A 17,426-nucleotide genomic window follows, 5' to 3' on the forward strand; every position below is an offset into this window, starting at 1 on the left:
CACAGAAAGGCCCTGCCCGACCCGGGGATCAAACCGGCGACCTTCTTGCTGTGAGGCACGCGCACTACCTGCTGCTCCAACGTGCCGCCCGCCCCTTCACACTCACCTCAAAAAATAGTTTTCTCTTGTGGCGACGCAGCACGTGAGAAATCCGTAACTTTATTCAAGTGTGTGTCATTTGTTCAGATGTCAATGGCGACACAGGAAACACCAGATGATACGTCAGAGTGAGGACTGAAGTCAGCGAACGCGACTGAACGTACCATAAATAGAGCTTTACCTCATCTGTGAACGTTTCTGCCTGCGTCACATCAGATGAATAACTCCCATGATCCCACACTGTTCACAGCGTCATCAGACTACACCTTTTGTTTTCATTGTTTTGACATACTGTGGATTCAGTATTTTATTTACGTAAAACTGAGAAAAGTTGAGAAGAATCCTCACATTTGAGAAGCTGGAAACAGCAAATCTGACATGTTGCTTGATAGAAGGCAAGTAATCAATAATCAAAATAGCTGCCCTTTAATTTTCTGTTGATCAAAGATAAAGTTTGAGGGGATGCCGGATTATTTGGGGTTGTGAGAGAGGAACACATGTTGCAATCAGACTTTTTCACACAGGACATTTTTATACGTCACAGCAGAAAAAAGCACAGGTGGAAATAATAAAAATTAACGATGGCTGAATTCCATTCAGCTGCTTCAGTTCCAGGTCCCCGGCGTTGTCCATGCTGGCTCACAGTCACTCTATCATGAATACAACAGAGATTGTTGTATGTTCTCAGTAACGCTTGCACTTTTCCCGCTACAACAAGTCAAAGCGTCTGCTGTGACCAAAGCACACAGTATGTCCGACTGCCGTAACTCATAACTGCTGGCATCAATGAAAATAACTCTCATCCTCTTTTCAGCCGTCTCTCCTGAGCGCCGAGCCTCTTCTCCCTCCGCACAACTTCCACTCGCACAGCCTGCGCCGACTGCCGCTCTACCAGCCCCTGCACATCAGCCAGCCCATGCCGGTGTCCCTGAGTGTGGGCCAGCCCACCCTGCCTCCTCTCCCAGCCCACCACAGGGCCCACACGTCCCTCTCTCCACCTCGAGTGCCACCTTTCCTCAGCCTGCCGCGCCAGCAGTCATCCTACAGAGACGAGCAGGTTGGTTTGCAAAAATGTCGATGAATTCTGCGGTCGATGTCCTCTGCATGCAAGAATTCATAAATTCGACAAACAGCTTTTACTGTCATTGTACTTTGAAATGGGAATTTGTTTTTGTAGACCACAGCTTTAATGGACCATATACAAGGCATAGGCCATTAAATTCAAGTGGTGTATATTTTACTGTACATTACTCCTGGTCATTTTCTAAACCATACCATAGGTTTCTACGTCGATTTTCCACAATACATTCTTGGCAACCATCAGTTTTATTTCATTTTAATATGAAAGAATGAAAATAAACCCGCTGTGACTTGAAACTTTCTTAAACAAGTACCAGTGGAGATTAAGTTTTCTTTGTTTTTGCCAAAGTTGCGTCGTCATTGTGCGGTAATGAATCTTTGGTGGTGCGTTTAAGGACTCTCTGACATCCGAGAATTGAGGCAGCTGCTAATAAAGCATTGCAGGCATGGGCCACGTTGACGGCAAAACAATCTCACCACAAGTTTTATGATTCAGTGTTGTGGTGAGTCATGTTTTTAAGGCCGAGGTTGAAATCAGACCTGTGAGATAAACTACAAACAAACGGAGAGTTTTCAAATCAGTCCCTGCTTACGCTGCATTACCGCATGACAGCTCACAGCCATGGATTACCTACATCAAGCAAATTTGAAGTCTCATTATTATCATGCCCTGCACTGAAATGAACAGAAACCAATGGAATGGAATGGCAGGTTGGAAATCAATCTAAAAACCTGAGCTATTCTTCAGAAACGGTCTTCACTAATGTAAAATATATGCAAATTGTAGTTAATGATGTAAAGCTTGTACAGACATCCGTATGGTCATTTTTGAAAGTTGTAGCAAAGTGTTGAATGCTGGAAACTCACTGAATTTCTGCACTGCGGTCATCTTGTCTACCCACGTATCGACAGCAAAATTCAATGCGTCTCCCTCCCCATGACCCAACTCCTGAGTAAGGTGCCGCTTTCTGCCGAGCCAGCAGTATTGGATGCAGTGGAGATAGTAAATCCATCTGTCTGCTGGATTTGGTGGTGGATCCTGATCCGTTCTGCGCTAGGGCAGTCAGGAGAGTCGTGTTGGATTTCGGCACCGTGTGAGCCGCAGCGGCAGGGTGCACCGGTAATTGACAGACGTGCTGCTTTAAAAACAGGAAGACTTTTGCTTTGTGAGATGACGCTGTGTGTCCGTTGGATAAATAGCATCACATAATCCCAGATGTAAAGCCAGAGCATGAAGGAGTTGGAGGGAGGCATACAGAAAGATATACCTCCAAGGTTAATCATTCAGGTGAGCAGCAGCAGTGGTGGAAAGTAACCAAGTACATTTACTCAAGTACTGTGAGCGTCTTGTACTTTATACTGCTACTTTATACGTCTGCTCCTCCACACTGTGACATTTTGAAGGCAAATACTGGAAGCTAGTTTTTACTGCACTTCATTTATTTTACAGCTTTAGTTACTAGACTCACTTTTGATGTACGAGTGCATTTCCTGTGATTATTTCATAATAAAAGTCAGCTCGTTAGCTTATCCAGTGATAGTGAAAGCCATAATTAGAACTTTAAGTAAAGGATCTTAATACTGCTAGCAATGAGCAGCAGAAACAGCTGGCGTTGTACCAAGCAATGCAGCATATCACCCTGGATTGACATGAACGCGTGCCAACTTAAGATGCACTTTAGTTGAAAGGCCGCTGTTGGCTTTATAGAAAGGCTTGCTCAGTGGCCTGCCATTACAATGAAACCCTGCTACCTGCTAATATCTACGAGCTCATTTCGCTGTAATGAAACAGATGGAGCGAGCGGGGATGGCAAATGTACTGCGGGTCAGAAGCAGAGTGGAGGATTCTGTTGAGATTTAATAACAGGCCAGCAAGGACGTGCAGGACATCAATTTTTAAATAGAAGGCATATTACTAGCTTATTGTAATACTTGATGCAGCCTCCCCTGCTGTCTGTGCCAATATGTCTTGTTTTAAAACAGTTTTTCAATCTTATGCGTGCGTGCCGATTGCACCCCATTAAACGTTGAGGTGTTTCCAGGGGAATAAAGCCCACTCTGCATTCATTACAATGAGGCAATACATGAAAAGAAAACTGTGTGGGAGCAGAGTATTTCCACAAGGCCGGCCTGCTTGCTATTATCTTGTTCGGCTGAATGAAAAATACATATCAGATACCCACAGAGTCAAATAGATGTGACGCAAATGAGCTCGAACCCTGTTTAGGTGCTCTGCAAAAGCAGACTGAGGAGTTAAAATTTTGCCTTTCCAAAATGTCATCTTTCTGGAACTTAGAAAAATAGCTTTGTTCTTGGCCAGACAACCACGCATTTTTCAGTTCCTCTGGTGCGTTTTGAAAGGTGCTTGTAAGCCCAAGGCTCATAGATCTTTCTCAAGCCACAGAGGACAGTGCAATCCTTCATTTTGAATTAAGACATGTGAGCACCACCAGGACTCCAGTTACAGTGTGAGGTTTTCTGCCAAGAGCGGCATTAGAATGCACATGGGTCCTGGATTATTCTTGCATTTGAGTGGATGCATCTGTCCGTTTACATCTTTGTTTTCCTCTGTGCACGCCCTTGAAAAACAGCCTGATTTTGTGTTTCTGGGGGAGTTGATCTTCACTTAAACTAAACTGTCCATAACTTACACGTGTAGGAGTTTGTCAGGAACAAAATGTGTGCTCAAAGATCACAGTGGGTGATATACCATATGCGAAAGTCTGCGAAATGCTCTGCTAGTCTCAGCTAATATTCACCCAAATTTATCTAATTGGAGCACAAGAATCCCCCACTGTGCCCGTTGTATTACCCCCAAACTCTCACCAGGCGGGAACAGCATCCGCATGGGACTGTAATGCAGAGTCAGGGTAAAACAGACCTGCTGCGTCGTTAACGGAGCTCAATCTGATTAAAGCATCGTAACATTTCAGTCTCTGTGGGGCACCTTGTGCTTTTCACTGCATCTGAAGAGCCCTGGGCAGAGAGCTTTGCTCAATTTGAGTTTGTAACAGGGTGACTACAGTGCACCTCACCTAATGAATATCATATGGCATGAATGAATTATTGCTTTTGTTGTTTTAACAACTTCTTCTGGGCGACAGTAATATGACTTCTGTTCCTCAGATATAGTTGAAATACATCTCGAATTAATTGGCAACTGTTTTTATAATCAGTGGACTGCTCCTCTGTGGGACCAAGATACACTACATGGCCAAAAGTATGTGGACACCTGAACAGCTGCGTGGTAACCCAAACACTCACTCCACCCATATGTGATAGTTGATCGCGCTACAGCCGCTGTAGGAGCCTCCACTCCTCTGGCAAGGCTTTCCATAAGATTTTGGAGTCTGGCTGCAGGGATTTGTTTTCACACACAAGAGCATCAGTGATGAAAAGCCGGTGGATGGGGTTGAGTTCAGTTCTTCTCCACTAAACTCTGAAAACCCCTTCTTTATGGACCTTCTGTGGTGCACGGGGACATTATTTTTAAACAAGGAAGGGTTTTCCCCGAACTGTTTCGCCACAGCCCGAAGCATCCTGCTATTGTCTAAAGTATCGGTTTGAAGAAATCAGATGTAACATCTACTTTAACTGGAACCAAGGGGCCCAAACCATGAAATACAGACCCAGACCACAAACACAGGTGGACCGGGGCGTCAACATACTTTTGGCCGTATTATAGTGAAGAAATGGGAAAGCACTCACAGGTTTAGGTCAGGTCACAGGCTGCATTCATGAATGATTTAAACCTTCCAGCTCCGTAAGTCTTATCCATGCATGATGTGGAAAAGTTTATTTCTCCCTCTGTGCATATTCCTTGAAGTTTGTCCGTGTGTGTTGTGATGTGTGTGGGCGGTTGTGGGGAGGTTTTGCACATATATGTGTGCGTGTGTGACAGTGGCCGGGCTGCTGGTGGCAGATGTTTATCACTGCCTCGCCTCCTTGCTGTAGATTAGTAACACATGATGGCACCTCATTCAGATAACCTTCTCCACTCACACAGCACTGCCACAGAGGTGGAGGAGGAGGAGGAGGAGGCTTGGGACTCATCTCATGTTAGCTGTGTGGAATTCAGAGAAGATAACACAGTGCCCTCTAGTGAAACGTGTCTGCTTTTGTGGCTTCACGAAGCTGCTGAACAGCTAGTCCATATTTAAAGGGAGGTAGAAGGCGACATGCTAGATGTTCTCAAGATATGAGCAATGTGGTGGGTTCTTTTCAGTTAGCGTTAACAAACAGAATATATATCTATGAATGCAGGAAATACTGGCAAGTTTAAATACAGGCAGCATATTTCTGCAGTATTCTGCTTCATTTTGTAGTAATACATTAAAATGAGCTCACATACAGTTTAGATCTGATGGACTGAACTTTTTTATTCCTTCTTCAGGACTGTGAGAAACCCAGTCCACCACAGAAACCGCTACCCGCAGACCCACTGGGGAGGAGCTCTCGGCTGGGTCACAGCGCCACAGCAGCGGGGGTCCACATCCCCGGAACTGGACCGCTCCCCATTCCTATCCCCACTGTGCCCAGGCCTCCGCCCACCATCCCTTTACCCAGCAGGTGGGTGCAGCAGGAATCACACGTCCCTTTACAGACGTGGAATATGTCGGCTTGAGAGGACCGTATGGGTGGAGGAGAGACACAATGCTCGCAGTGTTTCCTGCCACACGTGCATTTCAAGTTCATTTTCCATTGCAGCCTTAATTAATGACCCTTGTGAGCCTGAGGGACATCTGCCCCCTTTCCTCATTAGTGATTCTCCTTCTAAATCTTTTCATCAATTTTCTTATTTTTTACTCTCACTTTGGGATTGCTGGTCTGATTAATTGTATTTTTTTAACCTCTTTTCCCAAAAACCACAGGGAAAAAAAAAAAAAAAAAAACACTTTTAGACTGATCCAAGAAAAACCTCCCCAGCAATTTGCTCATTTGCAAGTGTTTCCTGCTTTATTAAAAGGCTTTTATTTCCTTAGTGCATAAGAGGTGATAGTTAAATGATAGATATATTGCACTGCTCTTCAAAAGGCGAGCAGGATGAGCATTTAATATCTCTCTGTTTTGAACATTGTTCTGCTGTAGACTTTGCACGAATCCAGCAGCGTTCAGTTCACACCTGTGTTGTGTTAGAAGTGGCTCATATGCTTATTCGGAAATGAGAACGACACATTAAATTGGAAACGGATTTACATACCTCTGTTTACGTTTCAGACCTGTGCCGGTGTTGCCCTACAGACCGCCAAAGACTCATAAGGAATGCTGAGCTCTTGACGTCATGGACGAGTTGATCTCTCACCAACAGACGGAGACTTTCTTGATTTGCACTAATTACTGAGACTCTGTAAGACCTTTTGGACTCTTGGAAGTGTCACAGAGTTTCTAACGAAGGGGGCTAACATCACACCTCGGTGCTACGCCTCTAAAAGGTGCTGCGTTGTCCTCGCTCAGGTACCAATGAACTATTTATCTATTTAAATATTTAACTTCAGTATTACCAGTTTGCGCACAGAGCACTCTGATCAAGAGTGATTTTCCCCTTGGAAAAGTTTCAAAAAGAAGGAAACACGGTGTAATTTCTTTTGCATTCTTTGGTGATTTTTATACTTTTTTCTCAAATGAAATGCTGAAATATATGATGTTTTTATAAGCAATGAAGTAGCTTGAGTAATTGAACGGTGAAAAAAAGTTTGGTTTTGGACTAAAATGAGGATAAAGGGAAACAGAGCCCAACTCGGCAAGTTGTAAGTCTAGGCTTTGGGTCGTAGAGCAGTGTTACAGATTCAGTTTTCATACTTTTATGATGTATTGAATACCAAATACATCTTTTCTATTCATGTCACCGTGGTGCTACAAAGTAGACATTAATCAAAAGCTGTTTTTGTTTTGTTTTTTTTGTTTTTTTTATTAGACACAAAGCCTTGGAAAACAGTACTTTTTATGGGATTGTTCTGATCTGCTCATTTTACAGTCTCACAGTCAGGCTCTCTCATTCCCTTATAAGTTCACTTTCACAGTTAAATACAAACAGGAAAAGTAGTTTTCACACATTGCAGACGGGCCCTGACACACTGCCCGGGGCATGTGTTGGACGCCCAACATGTTCTCCTGATACTGGCAGACGCTGCGGAGTCTCAACAGATTCGACAGACTGATTGTGTTCCAGAGAATTACGCCAACACCAAATAATTCAACATTAGCTCTGGTGTTTGTATGTTTAACATTCACGCTCACTTTGTCCTTGAGTGTGCGAGCCAAGAGGAATGACTTCAGCGCTGCGAGCTTTCCAATGTCCTTCTTGGCTGCGTCCAACAAGATGTGTGACCGTATCTGTCCTGTCTCTTTTTTTTTTTGCCTTCATAGCATTCCATTTGGATTTTGTATGGTTGTGTTATTCTTGAACTCTTGAGATTATTCACGCCTTCATAGCATTGTTCGTTAGATCCAGAGCTCGCTGTTGCACTTTGAGTTTCCTTGATGTTGTTTGTTGTTGACTCGCTGTTTTACAAGGAGGGATTTGAACTTTACAGCGCAATTCTTTTTCCCGTGTCAGTGTTCACTTTGGATGGTGCATTTTGTATTTGCAGTGTCTCTAAATGCAGTGGCTTGCCTTCCTCCCCCTGCAGATGATTGAAGTTGCATTCGTGTACAGACATGTGCGAGTAATGCTTTTTTCTTGTTCTGGAAGTGTTCAGATGTGCTCGACTGTCAGAGTAAACTGCTCCCCATCGGAAAATATTTGTCAGTGCTGTGCGGATTAGTCGTTAAATGTTTGTGCCATTTGTAAATCCAAGATATAATGTGTTTATTTGCATAACTGTATCATGTTTAAAAGCCATTGTAAAGTGTAAATATTGTATGTCAGTTATCATTTCTCTCCCTTTTTCTGTTCTGTTTTTACAAGCACAGTAATATAAGAAGTGCTTTGAGGCTGTGCCCCATTTACACTGACTGGTGAAAACAGGATTTTCAATATTTCAACCTGTAACTTGTAGGAAAGAGACAAATGTTTGAGAGTAACATTTAAACTGAGAGATTTTATTGATGAAATTGGAGCCAAATAAAAGTTCCTTTATGACTGTTTACAACAAGTTGCTTTAATTTCATTCTCACTTTGATTTTCTAAATATATCAGCAGAAACCTTTTAAAACCATAATTGGCCATTAAAAGAAGTTTTCACCATTTGCTGTTGTTGATTTTTGGCCTCTGAGAGGATGAGTGTGCCTAAAGCTCAGTATGCAAAATGCAACTCCCACCAAAAACAGCAAATAAGAACTTAATAACTTGACTCATCCTGTCATCATCCCACTAAGAACAACCAGCAACATATTACACTTAAGGATGTGATGAACAATAAAACTAAGATCTTTTCTCTACTAACCAGCAACAAATAAACAGTCATTCTTGGTGTCTGAAAATGACACAAAAATAAATGTGTGGAGAAGAACGCTGCAGGTATGTGTATCATTTTCCCAGTGACTCACTGAGTTAAAGCGTCCTCCTAATATGTGACCTCATTCTGTACATGTGGGCCTGCTATGCTGTGCTGGCACGGTTGTTCAACACTGCCACCTGCCAGGCAACACTGGTCATTACAAGAGCCCAGCGCTCCCCTCCATCCCTCCTTCCCTCCAGTTTTATCTTGTTATCTTGCCTTAATGTGCTCCCTCAAACCACAGGGTGAAGTTGCCCTTGAGTCCTGATTAAGGATCAGCTCCACCGAACACTTGTTAACTTAGAAAATTACTGGGAAAGAATACAAAAATAAGACCAGCCTTGACCTCTAAACTGTCTTTAGAGTGAGCTGAAGAACGGTAGAGCCAGCAGAAAGAAGTATAGCAGGAAGTGAAGCAGTGAAGTATCGCAGCATATTAACAATTATGGACAACAACAGGTTGTGCTGGGTATGAATGTTAGGCAGTGAGAAAAAGCTAAACTGGAAGAAAGATGGTTTAATAGAAAACAGTAAGAGTGGTTTCAGTTTGAACAGTACCAGTTATCAGCCACTGGTGGGTACTAAAACATATTTTCTGAATTTCTTATTAGCTGGGAAGGAATAGTTTGACCTCTAGGGTATAAATACGCTTGTTCACTGTCTTAAATTTAGATGAGATTTAACTGCTGCACCACATGCATGTCTGTATGTGAAAAAGACATATAGCTTCTTCAGCTTAGTTAGCATAAAGATGCTAAACAAATGGAGCAGAGCTAGCTTGTGCCCTTGTATTTCTTGGCTGAGAGCAGTTGCTAGGCAATGAGCATAGCTTCCTGGTTAAGAAACAACATGTCTGCCACAGTGTTAAAAAAATCATTGTTTTCAAATGTTTGCTACAAAATAAAATAAACCTAATGTGTTAATAACTGAAGTTTAGAGGTGCTGCTTGATTTTACTACCTTTGGACAGAGCCAGGCTAACGTTAGCTGTGTCTTTCTGGACACAGTCTTTATCCTAAACTTAGCTAAGCTAGCTAGCGTTAGCTAACTAACTGCCCAGTTTGGCCAGAAAACAGGTTTTCAGTTAAAAAATTTTTTTTAAAAAACAAGAAGAATAAGAATATAGCTGCAACGATTAAGCAAGTATTTTTCAATTGTTAACTGTTATTTTGAGAATCACTGAACAGGTTTGAGTAATTTTTTAAGAAAAAAAAAAAGTTACTCTGAATCCAGTTTCTTAAAGGTGAGTATTTTCTGGTTTCTTTAATCCTCCATGAGAATAAACATGTTTTTAGCCATTTTCTGACATTTTGTGGACAAAAGAACGAGCTCGCTAACTGATCAACTGACAATGAAAATACTCGTTTAGTTGCAGTCCTAAAGAGTAATGGTCCATATATCCACAGGCTGCAGTTTCAGATATTCTTTTAATAATCTTGTTCTTTTGTTTTTCTTAGATACGATTCTCCAAGTGAAAGGTCAGTGCTGTCACACTGTGGAGGCTGAGAGTGGAGCGCAGCAGACATTGTGCAAACCTCTTCGTTTCACAGGTCTTCATTATTTGGCACAACCGTTGGTTCTTGGGTGTAGATATAAATTTCTGGTTAATCTGATAATCAATTTCTAAATTGCTAAATTAAACCACAGTGGATAAATAAATGAATTTTACACCATGTGTACAGTTTGTAGCCTTTGAGCGTGAGCCAGCTCTCAACGTAAACAACAGACCCCTCTGAGCCATCTATCTCTGTTCTCACAACAGCGTGTGTGTGTGCGCGCCTGTGCGTTTGTGTGTCATCTGTTGATGACCGCACTTCTATGGGATTAGTGGCCACATGACAGCACTGGGCTGGCCGCCTAGTGAGCCTTTCATTTGGCTTCACTTGCACAGGCGGTCTGTCTGCCGTCCAACAGTTTACTGAGAGCTGGAGATTTCCAAACTTCACTTCGGATCTGTAAATGAAGTCTAAACTGGACAGACTGGGAGCTCACTTGTGATGGCGCAGGACATTACCAGTTTAACTGGAGAGGACTCTTTTGAGGGGGGATCACCATGTTGTTCAGACACTGACGCTTTGAGTCAAGGAGACAAAGAATATGATGACATTTTGGAGCTTAATCAGTTTGATGGACTGCCTTATTCCTCCAGGTTTTACAAATTGCTGAGAGAAAGGAAAGAGCTGCCAGTGTGGAAAGCAAAGTGTGATTTCATGGACACGTTGGGCAAAGTGCAGTTTGTCAGTGTCAGTGGTTCTGCTAAAACTGGGAGGAGTTCTCAAGTGAGTATTGTGGGATGTTTGACAGTTTAGATGGAAAATAATGCACATTTCACAGCAGATTCATCTTTGTTATTGGGATGCGATGTAAACAACTTCTCTCACTCTTTTCAAACAGATTCCCCAGTGGTGTGCTGAATTCTGCCTGTCAGTCCAGTTCCAGCATGGCATGGTGGTTTGTACCCAGACTCACGCGCAGCAGGCAGTAGATCTCGCCTTACGAGTGGCTGATGAGATGGATGTCAACATTGGGCATGAAGTTGGGTACAGCATCCCTTTGGAAACGTGTTGCACTAATGACACAGTCCTCAGGTATGGTACGGTGAAGCAGTGCATCCTACTTTCAAACGCAGATGTGTTGTATGATCCTTTCTCTGCTCTTGCTGGGTTACAATAAAGCCTGGTCCTGACACACACTGCTAAATCACCCCGCCTTTTCTTATTCTCAAGAGCCAAGTGAACAAAAGGCTTGAGGGGGCTCTTTTCAGGGGCTCCTGCACAGCTGCCCGGCTCCCTGTCTCCCCATATGTCACACTCCCTCATATGGGTCCCTCGTAAGTCAACTGGGGAACAAAGAAACGAAGCACATTGAGGGGAGGGAGATAAGATAAACAGGCAGGCGGCAAGTACAAAAAGATCCACTCCCCAGACTAATTATCAGAGTAAATTACACTAATGGGAGCAAAGCTGATGTGTAGACAAAGTGGCTTTCATTAAGATGCCATTCTAAAGTATGTTGAATGGATTTCCTGAATATATTATGCTGTTCCACTCTTTCAGCATGCAGACTTACAATGAAAGAAAAGTGAGGATGTATTTCAGGCTATTATAATTTTGAATACCAAGTGACTCTGTGCTCATATTTTCTTCCTCCTAATGCCACGCATTGTTTTACCATCCACCACAGGTACTGCACAGACGACGTGCTCCTGAGAGAGATGATGTCAGACCCTTTGCTTGAGAGCTACGGCGTGGTCGTCATGGACCAGGCCCACCAGAGGACCGTAGCCACTGATGTTCTCCAGGGTCTGCTGAAGGACATCGCCCTGCAGAGGCCGGAGCTCCGTGTGGTCCTCCTGACAGCTGTTGAACCTGAATCCAAACAGCTAGCCCACTTCACCGGGGCAGCGGTGCCTCTGATTCGCCTGGAGAACCCGGGTGCGGGGGAGGTGGTGTACACCAGCACAGGTGACAGCTACTTCTGCTCCGCTGTTCGTCTGGTGCTGGAGATCCACCACTCTGAAGAGGAAGGGGATGTGGTCGTGTTCCTGGTGACAAAGCAGGTAAAAAGCAGCACCGCATGAGTGATGGAATGAGGAAATATGTCTTCCTCTGACTTTCTTCTTTGTTTACTCTCCACCAGGAGATAGATCTGGCCCATGACATCCTGTGTCATGAGCGGCACAGCTTACCCCCTGACCTGGGTGAGCTCCTGCCCGTCGCAGTGCACCCTGACCAGCCTGGGAATTTACCAATCCATGGGGAGGAGGAGACGGGCCGGACCCGCAGAGTATTCCTCACATCCAGCCCAAACGAGGACTTCTTCTGGGCTGTTAACTCCATCAGCTTTGTCATTGATGCTGGGCTTGAGAAAAGATATGTAAGTTATTTTATTTGTTGTAATTTAAATAAGAGTTAAAAGTGATTATATAGACCTGTTCAACTTTTGAAGGTTGATTTATAAATCATATTGCTGCTAATGTAGAAACCCATCAAAATTGGGCATGACTGCAACAGCAGAAGTATTATCAACAAAATCTACTCAAAGAGCTCATTTTGAAGAAAATTGGCACTTTGAATGTTTGAATTAGATTATTTTTCATTCATTCATGCATTGTGAGCTAGTTTGTCTGCTTTACATGCAAAAGTTTGGTCGCCACAAGAGATTTGAGCTCTCTTAACTATCACCAGAGACCCTGGTGATAGTTAAGAGAGCTTAATCAGCTTGTTAGGGCCACGGCTGCTTCACAATCATCATAACGGCAGGTGATGCTAATTTCAAAGCTTTATAAATACTCTGACTCCTCAAACCTCAGGACATAGAAAACTTTTCCTATGTCCTCACCATAAAATTCATTGTCAAAAGTTTGCAAAGACAAATCAAAATGAGTCAGATGCATTTGGGAAACAAGTCCTGTTGAAGTTAAAATACAATGATTTTGGCCTCAATGAGCAAAGGTATGCAGAATTTCATGGAAAGAACGTCACTCCAGCTGTTAAGCACAGAGGTGGATCAATTATGCTTTGGGCTTGTGTTGCAGCCAGTGGCTCAGGGAACATTTCACTGATAGATTCAGTTAATATGGATTCAATTCAATACCAGCAAATTCTGGAAGTAAACATTACACTGTCTGAAGATGAAAAGAGGATGGCTTCTACAAGAGGATAATGATCCACACCTCAAAATCCACAATGGACTACTCAACAGGCACAAGATGAAGGTTTCCCCTGCCCCTCACAGTCCCCTGACCTAAACACTAGAAGCCCTTTGCAAGGAAAAATGGGTAACCCCCCCCCCCCCCCCAAGCAACAACTGAAAGACTGTGATGACACACTGTGACGCTGTTACAGGTGTACAACCCCAGGATCAGAACCAACTCAGTCATCATTCAGCCAGTCAGCAAAGGTCAGGCCAAGAGTCGCAAACAGCTGGCAGGTCCAACAGGTGAGACGGTGAACTGGTGCAGCGCGCAGTGTTTGATGGACATCTCTGGCTGCTTCTCTCCCTGTTGCTGTCCTGTTTAAAAAAGGGTCTTTCTGTCCCATAGGCAAGTGTTTTTGTTTGTACCCAGAGGACAGGCAGCTTCCTGTCGAGACACGGCCGCACATTGTGGAGTCTGACATCACTTCCACTGTGCTGTTCTTGAAGAGGATGGAGATCGCTGGACTGCGCCACTGCGACTTCATCGACAGGCCAGGTGAGGCTGATGTAAAGCGACAAAGGTGGAGAATACTTTTGTTGCAGTTTGTTTTGTTCCCTCAATTCTACGTGTCCTCAGTGATAATTAGCTGAATTTTGGCTTCAGTCCCTTTTGTTCCAACAGAAAGGGCCTTTTTTCATTGGAGGGCAGCGAGCCGTGCTCAGCCGAACTGACAGCTCCTGCTCTGCGAGCATCCTTTTCAGTGCTGACCTGCTTCCATGGCTTTTGTTCCCTCAGATTTATTCACCCCCACTGACACACATGCACACACACAACCTCCCATTAGTTGATGAGAGCATAAATGTAGTGTTTGTGTGTGGGAGTATCTATGTCTCTTTGTTTCACCGTGATGTTCATCGAGAAAACACGTTTGTGGCAGAAACAGAATAGAAAATCTAATTTGTACCACGAAAGACTCGTTTTGCATAGTGATGCATGGCAGATGTTGCTGAGGATTATAAAATCCTAATCTTCTGATGGCTTTTTTACTCCGAGCGTGCCCACCAGGGTGCCAGTACACTGTAGGGGGATTGGCCCAGTGGGTCACCATTTTGGATTACAGTTTAGACAGCATGGAAACTGAAAATTAATCCATCACGGTTTCGTTCAAACTGTATTTGTATGCAATTAATAATCTCTTAGTTTAAATACTAGACAGTCATAAAGACATGTGCTTTGTTCTCTCAGGGATTTGCTTCCCAGTTCTAACCTAAATTTTGTGGGGGGAAAAAAGACCATGTATAATCCAAAACTCTTTACAACCCAGATCCTGGAGGCCTAATGCAGGCCTTGGAGGAGCTAGACTACCTGGCAGCTCTGGATAATGATGGCAACCTGTCTGAGATGGGCATCATCATGTCCGAGTTCCCCCTGGAGCCCCAAATGGCCAAGACTCTGCTCGCCTCCTGTGAGTTTGACTGTGTCAGCGAGGTGGTCATCATTGCTGCCATGCTAACAGGTAACATGCTGGACTGGCATTTGAACAAATAACCAAATATCTGCGAGTATAAAAAGACCACATACATGCACAAAACCAGGTTTCCTGTTGTGTACTTATCAGTTAAACAGGAGGTTGTTAACGCCACATTTGTCTTGTGGATTCTTTTTTAGCACCGACTTGCTTCGCGGTTCCCTCTGTGGACCTGAAGCCAGAAGCGACCCAGTGCCACATGAAGTTCCAGCACCCGGAGGGAGACCACTTCACCCTCATCAACATCTACAAGGCCTTTAAACAGTGCCAGCAAGATCCATGTGAGCTTCAAGAGCATCACCTACGTGGAAACACGAAAACATGCACACACATGCGCATATACACCTATACGCACAGGTGCTATATGGAGATTAGTGAATGTGGAGATATCAGCGTGCATGGTTGTGTGTTTTTGGGGGATATTTGCATGAGAAAAAACCTAAAACAACACTGTTCTACACATAGTTATACTGATTATCATCCCTCTGTCTTCATCACTGATTCTGCCTTCCTGTCATCTTCGGCTCTGTCTTTGTTAGACTGTGATGTGGAGAGGTGGTGTCAGGATTTCTACCTGAACCACGCTGCTCTGCTGATGGCTGACGCTCTTCGTGCCGAGCTCACAGACACTCTGAAGAGGATCGAGCTGCCTGTCTCAGTGCCCGCCTTTGGTTCCCGAAGCAACAGCCTCAGCATTAAGAGAGCCCTGCTGGCAGGTTTCTTCATGCAGGTCAGACCTTAGTTCAAACTAACTGTCCAACAAGTGTTTTTGGATGTGCATTGTCTTCCTTGTAACCTATTTTTTGAGGACGTAAAGCTTTATATTATATTAAATTGTGCTGCGTTTGGGAGGACTATTTGTCTTTTAAATACACAAAACATTGTGTCGCTTTAGATAAAAGCATCAGCTGAATGAATCTAAAGTAATGCAAAAAAAAATTGAATTAAACAGGAATCTAAGAAACGGTAAGATGCTGTAATCTTAGTAATTAAATGGTAAATTAAAACTATTCCAACTCCTTTCAGTGCTTGTTGAATTTTGACTTCAGCATCTTCAGCTTCACTCATACACTCCAGTCACACTTCAGCATCTTTCTGCACTCCCACTGTGACTGCTATTTCAGCTTCTCTCAGTCTCAAACTGAAATGTTTCACTATTTCTGCTATTTCAACTGTAGATCTTCAGCAGCAAGTGCAAGAATGATTTTTCAGAGAATTTAGCTTTTTCATGTTGTTTTGTATTTTATTGTCTGGATTTAAAAAGGCTCTGTAAGTGCGGCCTGTATTCGGGTGCTCCTCTTCTCCTTGCACTTGTAAAAAGAAAAAAGCACTCTTGACTAGTGGCTCCAGTCCCTTTGCAGAAATCAGTCTGACTGAGGCTGTGATTTCCCTCAGGTGGCGCGGGATGTGGATGGATCAGGGAACTACTTCATTCTGACCCACAAGCATGTGGCACAGATCCATCCTCTGTCTGGCTACAGAGCCAAGAGCCCCAAGATGGGCCTGCCGGAGTGGGTGCTGTTCCACGAGCACTCCTTCTCTGAAGACAACTGCCTCCACACTGTCACCCACATAACACCGGAGCAGTGAGTCTTCTTAACATTTTGTTCTTTGTGTATTTTAAGTTGCGCGCTTGCTTTGCATTCAGATAACTGAACACCGACAGTCTCGTTAACGATGCTGCAGTCTCTCGTTGCTTTATAAGAACCCAGCAGACCACCATCGTATCTTCACATAAGAGGAAGCTTAAAGTAATCAGACAGACACATTCCCTTTCCCTTTTGGCCCAGAAGTAAAGCCCCAGTTCAGCAGACACTAGTGGGGCTGGTTGTGAGGGGAGGTATCATAATCCTGTTCACAAGCATCAGCTGGTTGGAGAGGGGATTAGGAATTGCACAGATCCCTGTGAATGTGGAGTTACAGCTAAACGGAGAGCTCTGCCGCCTCTGTCATGCTCTCTTAGGTTCCAAATCCTGAAATGAGGGACTCTGTTTATTGCAGTTCAAATCATGTGAGGAGCAGATATTGTAAGCCACACAAAACAAAGCCCAAATTAAAAACAAGGCTGTGAATAAAAATGTGCACCAGTTCAACACGAATTAGCTTCTTTCACTGAAATTGTTGAGTGTGGTTTTCAGAAACAGCATTGTCCTCTCCCCGACCAGGTTCGTTCAGATGGTACCACAGTATTTCTTCTACAATCTGCCGCCTAGTGAGAGCAAAGACATCCTTCAAAACATTTTGAACCATGGAGCTTCTCAGTACCAAGAGGAGAAACCTCCAGCCTCCCAGGAGGAGCCGCCGGACGACCAGACTTATGACCGCTGTGTCATACAATGATGTCCTAACCTACTGTTCCCAGCGCTGGTGAGGAAATAACCAGTAGGACTTACTGCACTGAAGATCATATATATCATATTGATTCATTTCCTCTCAACCCTCATTTTTGTCACAATGTCATGTCCTGTATTTATCTTTGAATAGTTACAAACTGCACTGTTATATGAAATAAAAACTATAACTGCTGTTATGTTGATCGTCAGTGTTTGATTACTTCTATATTTGTATTTAACCCTCCAAACAGATAATTCTTATGAATAATTTTTCACATTTTTTTTTTTTTAAATTCTACTCCAGTGAGA

General features: G+C 43.5%; 2 protein-coding genes across 3 annotated transcripts in view; both read left to right on the forward strand.

Moving 5' to 3' along the window:
- Positions 1 to 8,364, forward strand: part of adam12b (ADAM metallopeptidase domain 12b) — a 75,833-nt gene extending 67,469 nt beyond the window's left edge. Inside the window, exons 21-23 of one of the 2 annotated variants that reach the window (XM_070977979.1) lie at positions 914 to 1,156; positions 5,573 to 5,748; positions 6,397 to 8,364. In XM_070977979.1, the coding sequence (XP_070834080.1) occupies positions 914 to 1,156; positions 5,573 to 5,748; positions 6,397 to 6,448 (471 nt within the window). In that variant the 3' untranslated portion in view covers positions 6,449 to 8,364. The remainder of the gene's footprint in view (positions 1 to 913; positions 1,157 to 5,572; positions 5,749 to 6,396) is intronic. The other variant, XM_070977980.1, reaches the window with a different exon arrangement.
- A 2,136-nt stretch (positions 8,365 to 10,500) lies between these two features.
- Positions 10,501 to 17,314, forward strand: dhx32b (DEAH (Asp-Glu-Ala-His) box polypeptide 32b). Its single transcript, XM_070977856.1, has 11 exons — positions 10,501 to 10,896; positions 11,012 to 11,205; positions 11,801 to 12,176; positions 12,257 to 12,493; positions 13,465 to 13,558; positions 13,662 to 13,811; positions 14,581 to 14,772; positions 14,925 to 15,065; positions 15,324 to 15,514; positions 16,180 to 16,370; positions 16,950 to 17,314. Exons 1-11 carry the CDS (start codon positions 10,615 to 10,617, stop codon positions 17,122 to 17,124), a joined length of 2,223 nt encoding a protein of 740 aa, XP_070833957.1. The 5' UTR covers positions 10,501 to 10,614; the 3' UTR covers positions 17,125 to 17,314.
- Positions 17,315 to 17,426: the final 112 nt, after the last annotated feature.

The sequence above is a fragment of the Chaetodon trifascialis genome, chromosome 13 (genome assembly GCF_039877785.1).
Source record: "Chaetodon trifascialis isolate fChaTrf1 chromosome 13, fChaTrf1.hap1, whole genome shotgun sequence".
In the NCBI taxonomy this organism is placed as follows: Eukaryota; Metazoa; Chordata; class Actinopteri; order Chaetodontiformes; family Chaetodontidae; genus Chaetodon; species Chaetodon trifascialis.

Bases quoted from the DNA above. Each gene is read 5' to 3' on its own strand.
- dhx32b (XM_070977856.1), top strand. From the start codon at position 10,615: ATGGCGCAGGACATTACCAGTTTAACTGGAGAGGACTCTTTTGAGGGG. The intron at 12,177-12,256 runs GTAAAAAGCAGC...ACTCTCCACCAG, and splicing joins TGTTCCTGGTGACAAAGCAG to GAGATAGATCTGGCCCATGA. The intron at 14,773-14,924 runs GTAACATGCTGG...ATTCTTTTTTAG, and splicing joins CATTGCTGCCATGCTAACAG to CACCGACTTGCTTCGCGGTT.